The sequence below is a fragment of the Odocoileus virginianus genome, chromosome 11, assembly GCF_023699985.2.
Source record: "Odocoileus virginianus isolate 20LAN1187 ecotype Illinois chromosome 11, Ovbor_1.2, whole genome shotgun sequence".
Taxonomy (NCBI): Eukaryota; Metazoa; Chordata; class Mammalia; order Artiodactyla; family Cervidae; genus Odocoileus; species Odocoileus virginianus.
The window spans coordinates 18,692,786-18,713,629 of NC_069684.1; the positions used below are offsets into that span (position 1 = coordinate 18,692,786).

Consider the following 20,844-nt stretch of genomic DNA (forward strand, 5'->3'; position numbering starts at 1 on the left):
CACTCTCATGTGTATACAATGGCATTGTGCACACTTTTAAGAAAATAACTGTATTTTCTAAAACAAAATTAGTGAAAACAGTAGATTAAGATGTTTGCAAATCTTTACTGTCTGGCTTGATTTTTTTGTTCTCTGACTTGGGTTTTCGGGTTTTTAAAAAATATTTTAGAAAGAAGTATAGTTGATTTATAATACTGTATTAGTCTCAGTGTACAGCAAATGATTCAGTAACACATATTTTCTTCAATTATTTTCCATTATAGATTATTATAAGATATTGAATATAGTTCCTTATGCCATATAGTAATTCCATGTTGCTTATCTATTTTATGCATAGTAGTTTGTATCTGTTAATCCCATACTGCTAATTTATCCTATCCCACCTTCCACTATGGCTTGATGTTTTTAAAAAAACACCATGCACTGATTATTTGGAAAATGTTTAGTTCACTCAGTTATGAAGATCTTCCAAATGTTCATACATTTCATTATACAATACCAAGAAAATCACGATTATTATCACTATGATCCTCTAAGAAAAATTCTTTAGTTTTAGGTGGTAGATAGAAGTTTTTACCATTGGCAACAAATACTGTCAACTGTCTTCTTTGAAGTACAAGCACACTTTGTTCATTTCTGAGAAAATGACTGTCAAACACCCTAATCTGAACAAACATAGTTTGTCTCGGATAACTCTTTCAGGTAAAAGCAGTATTCCATGAAAAAATGTGGCTACCTCAGCTTGCAGCTGAAATAACTGCACAAATGCTTTCCCATGAGTTAATCACCTTCCCCTAATATCCAGGAAAAGTGCATTGTAGGCTTCCCATTCCTGTCATGCAGAATACGAAAACAAGTACTCAAACGCCAACATAGTAAAAAATAATTTTACTAGACTTAATCAAGACATTCTTTAGTGAAATTAGCTTTTTTTCGCTGCAAGTGTATGACAATGGAAGATACAAAGACTACTAGTAGTTTGGTGCCACTGCCTTGATTTGTGCTAAATAAGGCTTCAGCAGTTTTACCCAGTTTTACCCACCATTGTTGCTGCACCATTTAGTGCAAATATCAATACATAAAAATGGCAAATTCACATCTCACTGTCCTCATGAGAACAGTTTTGATCTCCTTGTCCCATGAAAAAGGTCTAAGGGATTCCCAGAGCTCTACAAAACACCTACTGAAAACTGCTACTCGCTTAGGCCCGAGTTTCTAAATCAATTAATGTATAATTTCACCCAATCCAAGACTAGCAGAAAGGAAATATTTTTTAATGGGTTCTAATAAGGGGGAAATGTTTGTGTCTCTCTTAAGAATAAACCATAAGGTTGTAGAAGCAAACTGTTCACTTTATAATGATTAATGGTATATTCAATTTTAAATGCTTATTTTATGCTATGTGTGTTGTTGTTGTTCAGTCATAAGTCATGTCTGACTCTTTGTGACCCCACAGCCTGTAGCCTGCCGGACCCCTCTGTCCATATAATTCTCCAGGCAAGAATATTGGAGTGGATAACTATTCCCTTCTCCAGAGGATCCTCCCGACTCAGGGATCAAACCTGGGTCTCCTGCATTGCAGGCAGATTCTTTACTATCTGGGCTTTCCTGATAGCTCAGTTGGTAAAGAATCTGCCTGTTGTGTCCGACTCTCTGCAACCCTTTGGATGGTAGCCTGCCAAATTCTCCGTCCATGAGATTCTCCAGGCAAGAATACTGGAGTGGATTGCCATTTCCTTCTCCAGGTACTAGACAGCAGAGATACAGAATGTTACCATTATTGAATGGGTTTTATATCTAGTGCACTCTTTTTCCTGCATTGTTATATTTTCTTGGAGAAATATGCTCTATTACATCTATCACTGAAGAAATAAATTGTTTCCACTTTCCCCTATACAGTGCAAATGCTTCAAGGATATATACCAAGACACAGAAATGCGGAGTCACAGATTATATGTGTCTTCAAGTTAGCTAGATACAATCAAACTGCTCTAAAAGGGGTTATACTAGTTTCAGGAACTCTCACCAGCTACAGAGAACTTCAATGACAAAAACTGGAGACCAAAGACAGTTAAGTCTTAAACCTGTCTTAAAACTTCAGATTTAATGCTTCAAACTCAGTCTTCCCCTCAAAGTACCTGCCAATTCTAAAGTAGCATAGACAAAAAGGCTAAGTAATTAAGCCAGAAACCTCTCAACAGCACAGCAGAAATCCTATAGTCTCTTGTGCTGGTAAAAAAAAAAGTTAACCAGGCTTTTAGCTAAAATCCCTGCAGGGTCACAATCTAGGCTCGATGCAAAGCAGCAGACTGAGGCTTACCAACACTGTAACCCAATACTGACCCAGCTCAGCCCTTGAATGGAATAAAATGAACAGCTGATCACTCCAAATGCATAGCAGAGGAAAAAACAAATCCTAAGGGAAGATAACATCATTTGGAGCCTTTGCAGTTATTTATACACACTGTCCAGCACTGACTAAAAAAAATTACTGGCATACAAAGAAAAAGGATCATATGATAATAAAAAATAACAGCAGACAAAAGTAGCAGACACACAAATGTCTAAATGATGGAGTTGGAAATAATGAATTAAAAAAGGGGGCTCAGTAGCTCAGTTGGTAAAGAATCCGCCTCCAATCCAGGAGACCCCGGTTCGATTCCTGAGTCAGGAAGATCTGCTGGAGAAGGGACAGGCTACCCACTCCAGTATTCTTGGGCTTCCCTGGTGGCTCAGGTGGTAAAGAATCTGCCTGCAATGCGGGAGACCTGGGTTAGAGCCATGGGTTTGGAAGATCCCCTACAGAAGGGAAAGGCTACCCACTCCAGTATTGTGGCCTGGAGAATTCCATGGACTGCACAGTCCATGGGGCCACAAAGAGTCAGACATGACTGAGCAACTTTCACTTTTCTTTCAAATTGAATTAAATTGTGTCTCCACGGGAACAAAGGAAAGCAGTAGACATGGAAAATGAAATCATTAAAAATGTGGAAGGAAAATAATCCTATACCTAGTTAAAAATATCCTTCAAAAATGAAGGTAAGGGACTTTCCTTGTGGTCTAGTGGTTAAGACACTATGCTTCTGCTGCAGGGGGCATGGGCTAAATTCCTGGTCAAGGAACTAACATCCTTCATGCCACAAAGCATAGCCAAAAAATATGGGAAAAAAGAAGAAGGTAAAACAAGTATATCTTCAAACTAATGAAAGTAGAATTTGGTATCAGCAAGCATACAATAAAATAACAGATTCACCAAAATTAAAAACTGTGTGCCTCAAAGTATAGCATCAAGAAAGTGAAAACAAGCCCACGGAATGAGAAATTATATGTAAATTCAGTTTTTTCCTGCTTCACAAAGAGAAAGCTACTGTAATATTATAAAAAATTATTTATTTCAACTAAGGGAGAATTTTAAGTTACTTTAAAACCTTTTTTTTTGGATTAAAAAAATAACTTCTTAAAAAAAAAAAAGTTGAAAGGTTTTTCAACTTCGTATGACCAGTGATGCTTCCTCAGGTGAACATTTTTTTTTTGGCTATGCCGTGTGGCTTGTAGGATTTTAGTTCCCCAACCAGGAACCGAACCTGGACCACAGCAATAAAAGCACCAAATCCTAACCACCTGATCACCAACTTATGGGGTCTATGGCAAAGTTAAACAAAAACTATTAAGTAACACTCCAATATATCACTCAAATGATTAAATTCATAGATTATCCAACATAGCAGCTAGTACCTGGCAACAGGTCAATAAAGGGAAACTAGAGTTTATTAAATACTTATCAGGCAATGTGAAACATTTTATATATGTTACCTCATTTAATCCTCACAACCACCATATGAAACATAATCTCACTTCAATAGATGGGGAGACTAAGGCTCAGAGAGTTACTTAAACTTGACCATGATTACACAGTTGCAACCGGCAAAGCTGGAATTCAAATAATAACAACTAACATTTATTGAGCATTTATCTTTGTGCCAAGGTCTGTTCTAAATTTATTATATATATTTACTCATTTATTCCTCTCAACAACAAAGTATGTTATTACTATTATGATCAGTTTATAGAAAATGAAACTGAGGCACAGATAAGTAACTTCAAGATTATAAAACTAATAATTGGTAGATCTGAGATTTTAATCTAGGCAATCTGAATTTAGGGCTTCCCTGATGGCTTAGTGGTAAAGAATCTGTCTGTCAATACGGGTCAACCCCTGGGTCAGGAAGATCCCCTGGAGAAGGAAACGGCAATCCATTCCAGTATTGTCACCTGGGAAATCTAATGGACAGAGGAGTCTGGTGGGCTCCAGTCCAGAGGCTTGCAAAGAGTTGGACATGACTCAGTGACTAAACAACAACAATCTGAACCTAGAGCCTGAATTCTTAACCATGACACTACACTACCTCTCCAGGATTCAAACCCCAGGTCTTGCTAGGTTCACTAAGCCTAAATATTTGTCAATTTGTAATTCATGTATCTTAAAAGTCTATTTAGGGAAACAATGACTAAAAAGTTAATCCAATTAGACTTACAAATATTATAATTTTTAAAATACGCATATCAAAACACAATTGTACAATATTTTACAGAGCAAATGAAAGCAGAAGGTTTGACTCAATATTGTATTCTGTTAGCAGTGAAGCACAATCCTAATTTAGAAGAAATACAGTAGGCCATTAAGCAACTCTTGTAATTATAGTAGTAGGCATAAAGAGTGGTTAATATCAACTAAATATCCTTCAATGAGATAGTAAGAAAAAAAGATTAGGCAAAATAATAGATTTCACAATCTAATTTGTCCCCTTTGTTTTTCCTAACATACCTTTTCTTGCTGCAACCTTAACAGCAAACCACGCTGTTTCTTCCGGAGTGGGGGCATTTTATCATCTTCACCTTTATCTCGTAGATGTCTGTAATCATTCCCATTGAGACAAAATTAGTTTAAATTCCTATTCTAATATCAAGAATTCCCAACCCCTTAAAGTCTTTAAACCATTTAACATTTTCAAATGTAGAAAACAGTTGCTTCATGCAGCAATTCCTATCCCAACCAATATTTTATTGGATATGTGATATAAGCAAATCTTAGACTATGTCCTTTAAAGATAGAATAGCTTTGAGAATCTATAACACAATAAAGTAGTTAAGCATAAAATAACAATATAAGAGTCAGTTAAGTGATGGGAGAAACACAAAGAGAATGTTGTATGAGTAGGAGGTCTTGAAAGCAACATGATCCAATGATGACTATTGTTACTTCTAGCTTGAGAAACAGGGTTGATCAAATTAAATGAGGAAACAAAAACATCTTTAAAAACAAAGCATTTCATGAAAGGAGAAACTGAACAGTCAAAATTATGTTCATCGAAAGAAATTACTTTTTCTGATGCTCTAACCAGGCTAGTTCAGCTTTAGTTTTCTCCTTCAAGGCCTTTTCACGGAGACGCAGGAGTGAAGACTGGTGAGCTGCCCTCATTTCCTCTTCTTTCATATATTGTCGAACCATCTCCATAGTAAATTTAGAAAAGCTGTCTTGTCCTCCTGAGAATGGCATGCTCAGCTCCTGAGTTAGAGAGTTTAAGTCATCTTGATCACTGTCTATACCTTTTGGAACTTAATTAACTTCATTAAAAGAGGTATGATCTTATAAAAATAAATTACGTATATAGAAAGGCTGCCAACCATGTTAAAGAACATTCTTCTAAAAAAAGGCACATGAGAGAGAAAGTAACACTCAACTGCTAATTTATTCACCCAATAAAATGTTAACAAATAACTAGAGTGAGTCAGGCACTGTCCCAGGGATGGTAAGAATTTGTCCCTGTTATCCAAAAGGCTTAAAATTTAATAAGAAGAATTATATAAATGCAATTTTTTAAATGGAATAAAGTGTTGTAAGACTGAAGTGAATGAAAAAGCTAAAGATATAACTTCAGCTCACATCCTAAGAGGTCTTATGTATTATTTCGAGGAATATGTTTATAAGCTACTTTATAAGGAAAGCAAAGCTAAATTTTATACTCCCCCCGCCCCCCAAAAAAAACCCTCAAATTGGTACCTTAGGAAAAATATTCTGGTAGCTGACAACTGAGTTCAAATACAAAATGATACCTCATACCTTTGAGAGACCATATCCACAACTATATATGAAGTATCTCCACGGGTAAACTGAAACACACCTTGGCAGAGGACAGTGTAGTCTTTTCTGGGGAAGTTTCTTCATCAGAGTCTTCATGATGGCCTCTTTTCTTTTCCATGTTAAATCTGCGATGACTCTCAGAAGGTAGTAAAGAGCGAAATGATTTTTCTTCTATTTCATCTTCCGTCATGGATTCATCAAATTTCAGGGAATATTCTGTTGCAACAGAAGTTGAATCTAAAAGAATATGGAGCAAGAAGACGTTATCATTACAAAAGTTTCAGTAGATATTCAATTAGTAGCCCCTGTTGCATCTTTACAGGACCATCTAACAAATTAAAGAACTGAACACTAGTAATTAATAGGCATAGAATAATAAGCAAAATTCACTCACTTTACAAACAAGAAACAGAAAAAAACCTAAAAGATCTAAAAATACTAGTACAAGAAATATGGCCAAACTGTAATGTACTTCATATCTAAAGAGCTCTTATAAATCAATCAGAAAACCAGTCGATGGGGTTGCAGAGTTGGACACAACTGAGAAACTAGACAACAAAGACCCCTACAGAAAAATGAGAAATTGCCATGATATGATGCTTCACAAAGGAAATATTAAAGGCCAAAATTAAGTTTTTTACAAAAGACTAACATGACTAGAAGTCAAAGAAATGCAAATGAAAAAATTTTTAGAAATTCATCAATCCCATGCTTAACTAAAAACATAACAGCTCTTTTAGGTTGGCTCCTGTGTGCCTTTGACATTCCCCCTGCCCTTCAATCCTTTTTTTCACTTCATATTTTCCCTGTATAGTCCTAGAATCAGTCATTTCTCCAAAGAGCTCTGGTTTCTTTTATTGGAGAGTATTTAGAAACCATAATCTTGGCATGGTTGTCCTTATAACTACTGGGTGGGACATTGTTGCTTCTCCACTCTCCCTTAGTGGACTGAGCTTCTTTCTCCACTCTCAGTGGAGAGAGTCAAGTAATATTAATAAACGCAGGTATACTAACCCATCTACACACACACGTTTCTGTATCTATCCACCCATCCAAACATGACCCATACTGATGTTTCTGACTCTGATCCTGTATCACAGGATTCATTCTAGTTTTCCTTTCTTGTATGTCTATAATTTCTATCTCTAACACTGAGAAATCTATTTCCCACAATTTAAAATCCATTTACTTATCTGTTCAACCCCAACAGATACATAAACAACTGTAAACTGTCCATCTGTGAAAAACAAATTTACCAACTAGGATACAGAGTTTGTATACTATTCCTTTTGTATTAAGCTTACAATTCCCACTGGAAAATACCATTTTCCAAACTTATCTGGGCCAGCTCCTTTTCCCTCCACCCCCACCCCTTCAGTGCGGTTGTGCTATTCACTTGTACTGCACTTAGGCTGATTTGTCACAGACTGCATTCCATCCTGGGGCCTCCCCATTCCAACAAGCTGGTTAGTGTGTGTGTGTGTGTCTTTAGTTTGCATACGTTAAAGCTTACTCTTCGTAATGTACAGTTTTAGGGTTTTGACAAATGCACATCAGACAGTACATGCTGAACACACAATACCTTACTACGTAACAGCTGTTTCACACTAAAAGTTCTTCTGTGCATCTCTTTGTAGTCTATCACTTTGTCTTCCACCTCATACCTGGGAACCATTCATCTGTTTTCCACCCCTATAGTTTGGCCTTTTCCAGAATGTCATATAAATGGAATCATACAATATATATGATTTGGGGGCTTTGGGGGTTTGCTAACTGCACTCAGTTTAACGAATCACTTAAAACTGATTCGTGTTGGTCCACGAATCAAATTATTCCTTGATGAACAGGATTCCACTGCATAGATTTAGCAGTATGTTTATCCATTACCCTCATGAGATATCTTGATTACTTCCAGTTTTTTAGCAATTGTGAATAACGATGCCATGAGCATTAACATATAGATTTTTGTGTGGACTTAAACTTTCAGATCACTAGGTAAATACCTAGGCATATGACTGCTGGGTCATTATAAAATACTGTGAATATATCATCCAGAGGCACCATGATATTTTACATTTTCATCAGTGATGAATTCAAGTTCCTGGTGCCCAGGATCCTTGCCACCAATTTGTTGTTATTTTGGATTTCAGTCATTCCAACAGGCAAGTTACAGTATCTCACTGAGATTTTAATTTTCATTTCCATATAAATATATGATATTGGAGACAATGAAGACCTTTGCCATGTCTACATGCCATTTGTATGCTTTCTTCAATGAAGCATCTGTTTAGATCTCTGCATATTTTTTAATTGGGTTGCTGATTTTCCTGTTGAGTTTTAAGAGTCTTTTATATATTCTGGAGATAAGTATATTATCCAATATGTGTTTTACAAATATTTTTTAACAGTCTGTGATTTTTCATTATCTTAATAATCTCTCTCACAGAGAAGAGTTTAAAATTTTTAATAAAGTACATCATGTCAATTTCTTCCTTCATGGATTGTACTTTTGGTGTTATATTTAAGAAATCATTGCCAAACCAAAGTAACCTAGATTTTTTCTTACTTTCTTCTTCATATTAGTCTTTCAAAGTTTTAATTTCTTTGGATCTTGGTTGCCCCATCAATTCTAGCCACCTTAATCTTCTATAGGCATGTTCACAGTTGGATAGCTCTAATGTCTCATCCCACAGAATCCCAGAAGTCTGAAAGCTTTCCTTCTTCATCCTGTCTCTTGCCCATTAATCCAAACCAGTTATGTCTCTGCTCATACAATCCCATCTGTATTCCGGGCTTCAGCTGAACATGCTGAGGTGGCTGATTAAATCCACGGGCAATGTCTTTATGAAGTAACTGTCCACTCGCACCCTTAATGTTCTCTCCGGAACTCGCTTTCTCCTTTTTTTACAATATGCACAGCCTGAGAATTTTCCAAATCTTCAAATTCTGGTTCTTTTTTGTGGAATAATTCCTTCAATTTATTTCTTCTTTCACATTTTACTATAAGCAGTAAGAAGAAACTAGGCCAGGCCTTCAATGTTTTGCTTAGAAATCTCCTCAGCTAAATATCCAGGGTGATCACTTTTAATTCCCACTTTCCACAAAACATGGTCCACTGGAGAAGGGAATGGCAAACCACTTCAGTATTCTTGCCTTGAGAACCCCATGAACACTATGAAAAGGCAAATAGGTATGACACTGAAAGCTGAACTCCTCAGGTCGGTAGGTGCCTAATATGCTACTGGAGAAGAGTGGAGAAATAACTCCAGAAAGAATGAAGAGATGGAGCCAAACAAAAATACCATCCAGTTGTGGTGACGGAAGTAAAGTCCAATGCTGTAAATAGCAATATTGCATAGGAACCTGGAATGTTAGGTCCATGAATCAGGACAAATTGGAAGTGGTCAAACAGGAGATGGCAAGAGTGAACATTGACATTTTAGGAATCACTGAACTAAAATGGACTGGAATGGGTGAATTTAACTCAGATGACTATTGTATCTACTACTATGGACAAGAATCCCTTAGAAGAAATGGAGTAGCCATCATAGTCAATAAGAGAGTCCAAAATGCAGTACTTGGATGCAATCTCAAAAATGACACAATGATCTCTGCCCATTTCCAAGGCAAACCATTCAATATAACAGAAATCCAAGTCTATGCCCCAACCAGTAATGCTGAAGAAGCTGAAGCTGAATGGTTCTATGAAGACCTTCTAGAACTAACACCCAAAAAAGATGTCCTCTTCATTACAGGGGACTGGAATGCAAAAGTAGGAAGTCAAGAGCTACCTGGAGTAACAGGCAAATTTGGCCTTGGAGTATGAAACAAAGCAGGTCAAAGGCTAACAGAGTGTTGCCAAGAGAATGCATTGGTCATAGCAAACACCCTCTTTCAATAGCACAAGAGAAAATTCTACATATGAACATCACCAGATAGTCAATACTGAAAACAGATTGATTATATTCTTCACAGCCAAAGATGGAGAAGATCTATACAGTCAGCAAAAACAAGACCAGGAGCTGACTGTGGCTCAGATCATGAACTCATTTTTGCCAAATTCAAAGTTAAATTGAAGAAAGTAGGTAAAACCAATAGACCATTCAGGTATGACCTAAATCAAATCTCTTATGATTATACAGGGGAAGCAACAAACAGATTCAAGGGATTAGATCTGACAGAGTGCCTGAAGAACTAGGGACAGAGGTTCGTGACACTGTACAGGAGATAGGGATCAAGACCATCCAAAGAAGAAGAAATGCAAAAAGGCAAAATGGTTGTCTGATGAGGCCTTACAAATAGCTGAGAAAAGAAGAGAAGCTAAAGGCAAAGGAGAAAAGGAAAGATATACCCATTTGAATGCAGAGTTCCAAACAATAGCAAGGAGAGATTAGAAAGCCTTCCTCAGCTATCAATGCAAAGAAATTGAGGAAAACAACAAAAAAGAAAAGACTAGAGATCTCTTCAAGAAAATTAGAGATACCAAGGGAACATTTCATACAAAGATAGGCATAATAAAGGACACAAATGGTATGGACATAACATAAGCAGAAGATACTAAGAAGAGATGGCAAGAATACACAATAGAGCTATACAAAAAAGATCTTCATGACTCAGATAACCACGATGGTGTGATCACTCATCTACAGCCAGACAACCTGGAATGTGAAGTCAAGTGGGCCTTAGGAAGCATCACTACGAACAAAGCTAGTGGAGGTGACAGAATTCCAGTTGAGTTATTTTAAATCCTACAAGATGATGCTGTGAAAGTACTGCACTCAATATACCAGCGAATCTGGAAAACTCAGCAGTGGCCACAGGACTGGAAAAGGTCAGTTTTCATTCCAATCCCAAAGTAAGCCAATGCCAAAGAATGTTCAAACTACTGCACAGTTGCACTCATCTCACATGCTAGTAAAGTAATGCTCAAAATTCTCCAAGCCAGGCTTCAACAGTATGTGAATCATGAACTTCCATATGTTCAAGCTGGATGTAGAAAAGGGAGAGGAACCAGCGATCAAATTGCCAACATCCTCTGGATCATCAAAAAATCAACAGAGTTCCAGAAAAACATCTACTTCTGCTTTATTGACTATGCCAAAGCCTTTGACTGTGTGGATCACAACAAACTGTGAAAAATCCTTAAAGAGATGGGAATACCAGACCACCTGACCTGCCTCGTGAGAAATCTGTATGGAGGTCAGGAAGCAACAGTTGGAACTGGACATGGAACAACAAACTGATTCCAATTCAGGAAAGAAGTACATCAAGGCTATATATTGTCACCCTACTTATTTAACTTATATGCAGAGTGCATCATGAGAAATGCCAGGCCTGATGAAACACAAGTTGGAATCAAGATTGCTGGGAGAAATATCAATAACCTCAGATACACAGATGACACCACCCTTATAGCAGAAAGTGAAGAACTAAGAGCATATTGATGAAACTAAAAGAGGAAGAGTGAAAAAGTTGGCTTAAGACCCAACACTCAGAAAACTAAGATCATGGCATCCGGTCCTATCACTTCATGGCAAACAGATGCAGAAACAGCGGAAACAGTGGCAGACTTTATTTTTGGGGGCTCTAAAATCATTGCAGATGGTGATGGTGACTGCAGCCATAAAATTAAAAGATGCTTGCTTCTTGGAAGAAAAGCTCTGACCAACCTAGGCAGCATACTGAAAAGCAGAGACATTACTTTACCAACAAAGGTCTGTCTCGTCAATGCTATGGTTCTTCCAGTAGTTATGTATGGATGTGAGAGTTGGACTACAAAGAAAGCTGAGCACCGAAGAATTGCTGCTTTTAAACTGTGGTGTTGGAGAAGACTCTTGAGAGTCCCTTGGACTGCAAGGAGATTGAACCTGTTAATCCCTGAATATTCACTGGAAGGACTGATGCTGAAGCTGAAAACTCCAATACTTTGGCCACCTGATGCGAAGAATCGACTCATTGGAAAAGACCCAGATGCTGGGAAAGATTGAAGGCAGGAGGAGAAGGGGACAACGGAGGATGAGGTAGTTGGGACGGCATCACAGACTCGATGGACACGAGTTTGAGTAGGCTCCGGGAGTTGGTGATGGACAGGAAGGCCTGGCATGCTGCAGTCCACAGGGTCGCAAAGTCGGACACGACTGAGCGACTGAACTGAACTGAACTTCCACAAACACTAGAACAAGTTCAGTTAAGTTCTCTGCCACCTTATAACAAAGACTGTCTTTCTTTTGATTTACAATAACATGTTCCTTGTTGTTTAATCACTAAGCGGTGTCCCAACTCTTTTGTGACCCCATGGACTGTAGCCTGCCAGGATCCTTTGTCCGTGGGATTTCCCAGGCAAAGAATACTGGCATGGGTTGCCATTTCCTTCTTCAAGGGATCTTCCTGACCCAGGAATCGAACCCATGCCTCTGACATTAGCAGGTGGGTTCTTTACCACTGAGTCATCAGGGAAGCCCAAGATGTTCCTTATTTCTACTTCTATCAGACTTCACCAGAATCACCTTTAATATATATATATTCCCACCAGTAATCCCTACAGGGCAATGTAAGCTTTTTTTTTAAATGAACCTCAAAACTGTTCTATCCTTTACTCATCCAGTTTCAAAGCCACTTGCACACTTAAAAGTATAGCAGCACCTCACTTCTGGGCACCAGCATCTGTATTAATCAGCTACGGCTGCCATATCTATAGACTACTGTACCCCTATATTAGGGCTTCCCAGTGGTAAAGAACCCACCTGCCAATGCAGGAGACATGCAAGAGACACTGGTTTGGTCCGTGGGTTGGGAAGATCCCCTGGAGGAGGAAATGGCAACCCACCAGTATTCGTGCCTGGAGAATCCCATGGACAGAGGAGCCCCTCAGGGTATGGTCCACAGGGTCGCAGAGAGTCAGACACAACTAAGTGACTTAGCATGCATCCCTATTTCATACTCACTATAAAATTTACCAAAAAATATATTTAAAGGATGAAGAAATTTAAATATTTTCTTCTTACTGTCCAAAGACTGTCTTGCCCATCCTGCTTTAAACAGAGTTTTAGACTACCAATCAAAAACACTGCTTAATGAAGTTTTTTAAAAGCATATTTAAAAATGGAGGCTATTCAGGTCATGGAAGCAACCCAGATGCCCATCAGCAGACGAATGGATGAGGAAGCTGTGGTACATATACACCATGGAATATTACTCAGCCATTAAAAAGAATTCATTTGAATCACTTCTAATGGGATGGATGAAACTGGAGCCCATTATACAGAGCGAAGTAAGCCAGAAAGATAAAGACCATTACAGTATACTAACACATATATATGGACTTTAGAAAGATGGTAACGATAACCCTATATGCAAAACAGAAAAAGAGACTCAGATGTATGGAACAGACTTGTGGACTCTGGGAGAAGGCGAGGGTGGGATGTTTCAGGAGAACAGCATTGAAACATGTGTATTATCTAGGGTGAAACGGATAACCAGCTCAGGTTGGGTACATGAGACAAGTGCTTGGGCCTGGTGCACTGGGAAGACCCAGAGGGATCGGGTGGAGAGGGAGGTGGGAGGGGGGACTGGGATGGGGAATACATGTAAATCCATGGCTAATTCATATCAATGTATAACAAAAACTACTGTAATGATGTAAAGTAATTAGCCTCCAACTAATAAAAATTTAAAAAAATAAAAAAAATAAAAAATAAAAAAAATAAAAATAAAAATGGAGGCTATTAATTTGCTGACTTAATGTCTTAAAGGTGCCATTTGTTGCCAAATTTTATTTTCTTTGCTGTATTATTTACTATTCATGATTTGACAGGGGTACAGGTTTAGTTTAGGATCCAGGAGGAGTTAGGTAATGAATTTATTCTAAGTAATATATCTGATGGCATCATTTATAAGAAACTGTATCCTTATGGGCTTCCCTGGTAGCTCAGATGATAAAGCGTCTGCCTACAGTGTGGGAGACATGGGTTCGATCCGTGGGTTGGGAAGATACCCTGGAGAAGGAAATGGCAACCCACTCCAGCAGTCTTGCCTTACGGACTGAGGTTTATGGTAGGCTACAGTCCATGGGGTCGCAAAGAGTCAGACACGACTGAGCGACTTCAGTTCAGTTCACTATATTGTTTAAAATTTAAAGGTCTAATAATGTATTCTCCTTTTTAGGATCATGTTACATGCCTATAATAGGATACAAGCAATTTTTTTCAGTATTGAATATATATTTTCCATTCACATGCACATTCTCCTAGATTTAGCTTTGCCTCCCTTTAGGATCATGACACACAATCATGTAAAATATCAGCAAGGTTACTGGCATGGTACATTTGAAACAGTTTTACCTGAACACATTTAATATCAGACATGAAACCTGTCTGCAATATCACCATGTTTTAATTATATTAATTAGCTCAGTCACAAGTATCTCAAAGGGTTCTAGAAGCCTCCCCACATAAGTAATTACACATGTATGTGTAAACAAAGTTACCTTTTTCATCAGGAAGAGATGGTACACTATCACTTCGAAAAGAATCATCAGCAGCGGTCTGAACCTGTTCTTCAATAGAACTCTCCATCTTTTCACCACGAAGTTTCTTCTCATTTTCCTTAGAAGATGGAACTGAAGGACTTTCTTGACGGCTACTACCACTACTACTCCTGTTTAGGCATATTATGGAAACAAACGAGAAAAAAATTAAGGCAACAAAATAAGGATATAATTTCAAAGCAACTTATCTGGCCAAGGAAATGTGCCTTATGATCAAGATTTGAAACAATGAAGGATATAAAACATAAAAATGCCACTTAGACATAAGTCTGAGAAGAAACTATTTTAGAAAAGATGAGTAGCAGAAAAGGTTTTTTTTTTCTAAGTAGTAATGACGGGGAACCATTATTCTCAGGCTTTCACTCCCTTTTTGCCTTTCATTTTAAAATCAATCTAGTGGGAAAAGGGGCTTCTACTTGCTGTTTCCACTTCCTTACTTTTCATCGACCTCATAACTTATTGCAGCCTGCTTCAATTCCCACCTGTTCTACTGGAACTGTTCTTGTAAACTCTACCTAAACTCTAACTCACATTCAATAGATAAGTTCTTTTTCTACATCAGGTGGTATGAATCTCTTATATCCTTCCTTTAAAAGTTTGGTAAAACAGAGGATGAGATGGTTGGATGGCATCACCGACTCAACAGACATAGGTTTGGGTGGACTCCGGGAGTCGGTGATGGACACGGAGGCCTGGTGTGCTGTAGTTCATGGGGCAGCAAAGACTCGGACATGACTGAGCAACTGAACTGAACTGAAAGCAAATGTAGTAAAATGTTAATACACTAGGGTAATCTGGATGAAAGATATTTGAGAAACCTGTATTATTCTTACAATGTTTTTGTAAGCTTGAAACTATAACAAAATTAAATGATAAAAGGGCTCTCCTTTCTTATATTCCCTGACTCTCTCCCTACCTCCCTAGCAAGTTTTCCTGTATTTCCTTCACTTCCTTTTAATTCTTCTATCTTTTCTTAAAATGATTGTGCTTCTTATGGCTTTGGTTTCTTTCTCCCTTATGCTATATACTCTCCTTGGACAATCTTATGCCTATCCGTAATTTCTAATGCTATCATCTGGAGTAAGCCTCAAGTCTGTATCATTAGCTCTGCCCTTCTCCTTACTTTAAAACTCAGATTTCCAAATGCTTACTTGTTTTAAAGTTTAGTATTTTCCTTCCTCCATCTTTGCTTTCCTTAATTTATCTATTCACTAAACATAAATACATAGCCAACCACGAGCCAAGTTTTAAGGTCCCCTGAATAAGCTATTTCCCTCCTGTGACACACCCTACCTTTCCTCTGTGCTTAATGAATTCAAAACTCAGCTGAAGTAGCATTTCTGCAAACTGTTTGTAGACCCCCTCTCTACTCTCAAGGAGGGTTTGGTCACTTCTTTTTCTGTGTTTATACTGTGTATGTGTGTGTGTAGATTTCTATGATGGTACTTATCAGAATATTACATAATTATTTGTCTGACTTAATAAATGTTTTTCAAAGAATAAATTGTATAATAAAGCTATAAGGTAAAAGACAGACTGCAAGAGACCACAAGTGCTTTGGAATCAGTAGGGTATGCGGTTAATCTCAATTCTTCTACTTAGCAGTTATGTGCCAATCATTCACTCAATAAATATGTAGTAGACTGCCTACCATGTACTTGGCATATTGCTAAGCTCTAGGGATACAGGAATGACACAGTCTTCATTAGCCTATCAAGAAGTGTTAGTAAGGATGTGGAAAATCTTTATATTCCTGGTGAAAATGTAAAATGGAGCAGCTATTTTGGAAAACAGTTTGGCATACCACCAAAATGTTAAATAGAGTTACAATCCCTTTCCTAAGTATATACCCAAGAGAAATGAAATATATCCACACAAGAATTTGTACATGAATGAATCAGTACACAGTGGCACCATTCACAAGATCAAAAAAAAATGAAAAAAATCCTAAAGTTCATCAACTGATGGATAAATGTGGGACATCCATGCAATAGACTATCTGGCTATATAAAGGAATAAAGTACTGATACATGATAGATGAACTCTGAAAACATAATGCTAAGTCAAAGAAGCCAGTCACAAAGAGCCACCTATTGTATGGTGCTATTCAGATGAAATATCCAAACTAGACAAAAATCCATAGAAAATAAAGAGTAGATTAGTTGTGGCCAGAAGCTGGGAAAGAAGGGACATACGAGATGACTGCTAATGGGTATAGGGTTTCATTGCAGGAGTGATGAAAATGAAGTCCTCAAAGAGCTCCATATGCAGATAACACCACCCTTATGGAAGAAAGTGAAGAAGAACTAAAGAGCCTCTTGATGAAAGTGAAAGAGGAGAGTGAAAAAGCTGGCTTAAAGCTCAACATTCAGAAAACTAAGATCATGGCATCCAGTCCCATCACTTCATGGCAAATAGATGGGGAAACAGTGGAAACAGTGTCAGACTTTATATTTTTTGTGGCTCCAAAATCACTGCAGATGGTGACTGCAGCCATGAAATTAAAAGACGCTTATCCCTTGGAAGCAAAAGTTATGACCAACCTAGACAGCATATTAAAAAGCAGAGACATTACTTTGTCAACAAAGGTCCATCTAGTCAAGGCTATGGTTTTTCCAGTAATCATGTATGGATGTGAGAGTTGAACTATAAAGAAGGCTGAGCACTGAAGAATTGATGTTTTTGAGCTGTGGTGTTGGAGAAGACTCTTGACAGTCCCTTGGACTACAGGAAGATCCAACCAGTCCACCCTAAAGGAGAACAGTCCTGGGTGTTCATTGGAAGGACTGATGTTGAGGCTGAAACTCCAATACTTTGGCCACCTGATGCCAAGTGCTGACTCATTTGAAAAGACCCTGATGCTGGGAAAGATTGAAAGCAGGAGGAGAAGGGGACAACAGAGGATGAGATGGCTGGATAGCATCATTGACTCAATGGACATGGGTTTAGGTAGACTCCGTGAGTTGGTGATGGACAGGGAGGCCTGGCATGCTACGGTTCATGGGGTCATAAAGAGTCGGACACGACTGAGCGACTGAACTGAACTGAGTAAGTAAAGGTAAGAATATAGAAGCTGGTAATGGTTGCAATAGTTACACTTGGGATTGCTGTGGGTAAACACAGAAGGGATCTCTAAAGCAGATGAGGGGCTAATACTGATTCTTAAAGGTGAAGTAAAACTAAAGTAAATAAAATGGAATAGGGAGGGTCTAGAAAGAAGGGACAGCATGCAATGGCACAGGAGACAAAGAGAACAAGAGAAATGAAGTAGTTAAAACTAGTAAAATATGCTAAGAGGGGAAATGCCAAGTGACAGAGCTGGAGATGGACTAAAGGCTTAATAACAAAGGGACTTCCATGCTATACTAAGTGGCTCTGAGGAAACACTGACGTTTCAAAGAGGTAAATCACCAATTGGCTGCAAATTTTCGAACAATCATTCTGGTTGCCATGTGGTTAATGAATAGAGCAGGGCAAGGTTAAAGGACAGGGAAACCTATTAGAAGACCACTGCAGGAACTCAGGTGATGGCCTAAATTAAGTGTCAGTAAAGGTTAAGTGAAAGTCACATAGTTCCAGACACAGAGTAAGTACTTAATAATTGTTGGTATCTAGCCCCCATTAATTTTCATATTTTTCAGTCTCATGATTTAATATTTTAAATTAAGGTTTTAGTATACTTTGATAACATAAGTATCCTACGTCTAAGAATGATGGAAAGTAGCCTCTAAAACTTTTTAATCCAAGGAGAGATCCATAACTGAAAACTACAGATGTTACCAAGTATCAAGTATCAATGACAAAGTATTCAATCTTCTTTCATAATGATAAAAATTAGTACATACAGTAATGTCAAAAAATAAGGGTATCACCAAAGCAGTGTGCTCTCAAGCCAGATACATCATGGTTCAATTTCTTGATGTGCTACTAGCTATGTGATTGTAGGTAAGTTTTTTAACATCTCCATGATCCTTAGTTCCCTTACCTATAAAATGACAATAATATCTGTCTTGGAAGGTTGCTGTGAAGATTAAATGCAGGAAAAACAGTTCTTATAATACTTGTATAGTAGACTGTCAAGGAATGGTAGCTATATTATTACATGGAACAACTATTTTGTAAACAGGTTAAAAATCAGGGAAGCCAGAACAGAAGGGAAAACACTATTTCATTTAAAGAAATAAGATAAAAGAGTGAAAAAAAAAGCAATGTCTAAGTCATTTATCAGACTTTACTAAATCAAACACTCTTCACCTTCTATCACGATTCTTGTATCTTGAAGACTCAGAATAACTATCATATGAAGGGGAAAATTTCTGATGTTTAGAGTCAAGGGTGCCTTCTTTACTCTGAGAAAGTGAACCAGATTGACTTTTCCTACAAAGAAAAGAAAAACTGATTAAAACATTTAAAGTCTCAAATAAGAGAAAGATTTTAAATACTGTTTAATATTAATATGAGATAAAATCTTGAATAGAAATTATGAAATATGGGTTACAAACTATCTGAGAAAGGTGCTCATAGAAAAGTATATAACACATTAAAGAATATCTATTTATTATGAGAAATAAACACAAATCACCTCAAGTACCAATGAATGTGAACAGACTAAAAAACCTATGAACTAGAGATAGTCAAAGTCGATGTAAAAAAAAATATACACACAGACACGACGACATAACCCAGCACTGCCTAAAAGACTCTCCAGTGACTTTTCATTGCTCTTCGAATAAACTCCAAAATCCAGAGGATCCGCAAAGTTCCACCACGATCTGACCCTGCGTCATCTCCTACCTTTTTCCTTCTTGCCCTCTGACTCTGGTCTGTTTGTTGTTCTTTCGCTTTCTTTTCCACCTTTGCATGCACTGACCTGCCTATTCCTTATCTCCTTTATATCACTGAGTCCTTTTCATTCACTAGATCTCACCACTAGCTTTACTTCCTCAGGAAAATCTTCTTTGACTTCCATGCTACTCAAACTCCTTTGCTGTATATCTCAAAAACAAATGTTCCTTTCTTTCATAATACTTATCTTAATTTGTAAGTGTTTACTCACCTAAAGGAACATTTGATTAATGTCTCTTCACCACTAGACTATATGTCCATAACTAATTTTTCAGTACCCACAACAGTGCCTGGGACATAACAGATATTCATTACATATTTGCTGAATGATTGGATATTAACCTATCTGTTTCAGCTCTTGTCCTTAGTTGTTTCACAAAGTCTGGAGCGTGCTGCCGCTGGTGATCATACAGCGCTGCTAGGGGAGCTCCTGAAGCAGTGATGGCATCTGAGATATGAGTTCGAGTCAATTCCGCCATCTAAATATGAACACACAGAAGGTAAAGAAGATGCAAAAAGGTAATGTCACAGAAGAACTGAGTGACAGTAGAGTATCTTGGAAAGATCACTGTATGGAAAGCAAGCAAATTCTGCCATAATAGGTAACATACTGTCATTTAGATTCTTGAAGTTTCAACGTCTTTATAAAATAAATAGAGGGAGATCACAGGATTTCTAAGGTTTCAACTAACTATAACAATCTATGAGTTACTAAGCAGAAAGTCTTCAAGTCTAAAATAAGCCACAGTAAACCACAAAAAAAAAAAAAAAAAAATTAAAAGCAGAAGACATTAAGAAAAGGTGGCAAGAATACGCAGAAAAACTATATAAAAAAGATCTTAATGACTCAGATAACCATGATGGTGTCATCTCTCACCTACAGCCAGACATCCTGAAGTCAAGTGGGCCTTAAGAAGCATCACTACAAACAAAGCTAATGGAGGTGATGGAATTTCAGTTAAGCTATTTCAAATCCTAAAATTATGATGCTATGAAAGTGCTGCACTTAATATACCAGCAAAACTGGAAAACTCAGCAATGGCCACAGGACTGGAAAAGGTCAGTTTTCATTCCAATCCCAAAAAGGCAATACCAAAGAATGTTCAAACTACCGCACAATTGCACTTATCTCACACGTTCGCAAAGTAATGCTCACAATTCTCCAAGCTAGGTTTCAAAAGTACATAAACCGAGAACTTCCAGATGTTCAAGCTGGATGTAGAAAAGGCAGAGGAACCAGAGATCAAATTGCCAACATCAGCTGGATCATGTACTTCTGCTTTATTGACTATGCCAAAGCCTTTGACTGTGT

The 20,844-nt window shown here is 37.7% G+C and overlaps 1 protein-coding gene across 7 annotated transcripts in view; it reads right to left on the reverse strand.

Moving 5' to 3' along the window:
* The window catches only part of CEP350 (centrosomal protein 350), a 155,596-nt gene that overhangs the window by 52,988 nt on the left and 81,764 nt on the right, over positions 1–20,844 (reverse strand). For all 7 annotated transcript variants that reach the window (XM_070473988.1, XM_070473985.1, XM_020868870.2 and 4 more), the window contains 6 exons: positions 19,875–20,011; positions 18,942–19,064; positions 14,628–14,797; positions 6,183–6,379; positions 5,382–5,566; positions 4,826–4,913 (listed from right to left, as the gene is read on the reverse strand). In XM_070473988.1, the coding sequence (XP_070330089.1) occupies positions 4,826–4,913; positions 5,382–5,566; positions 6,183–6,379; positions 14,628–14,797; positions 18,942–19,064; positions 19,875–20,011 (900 nt within the window). The remainder of the gene's footprint in view (positions 1–4,825; positions 4,914–5,381; positions 5,567–6,182; positions 6,380–14,627; positions 14,798–18,941; positions 19,065–19,874; positions 20,012–20,844) is intronic.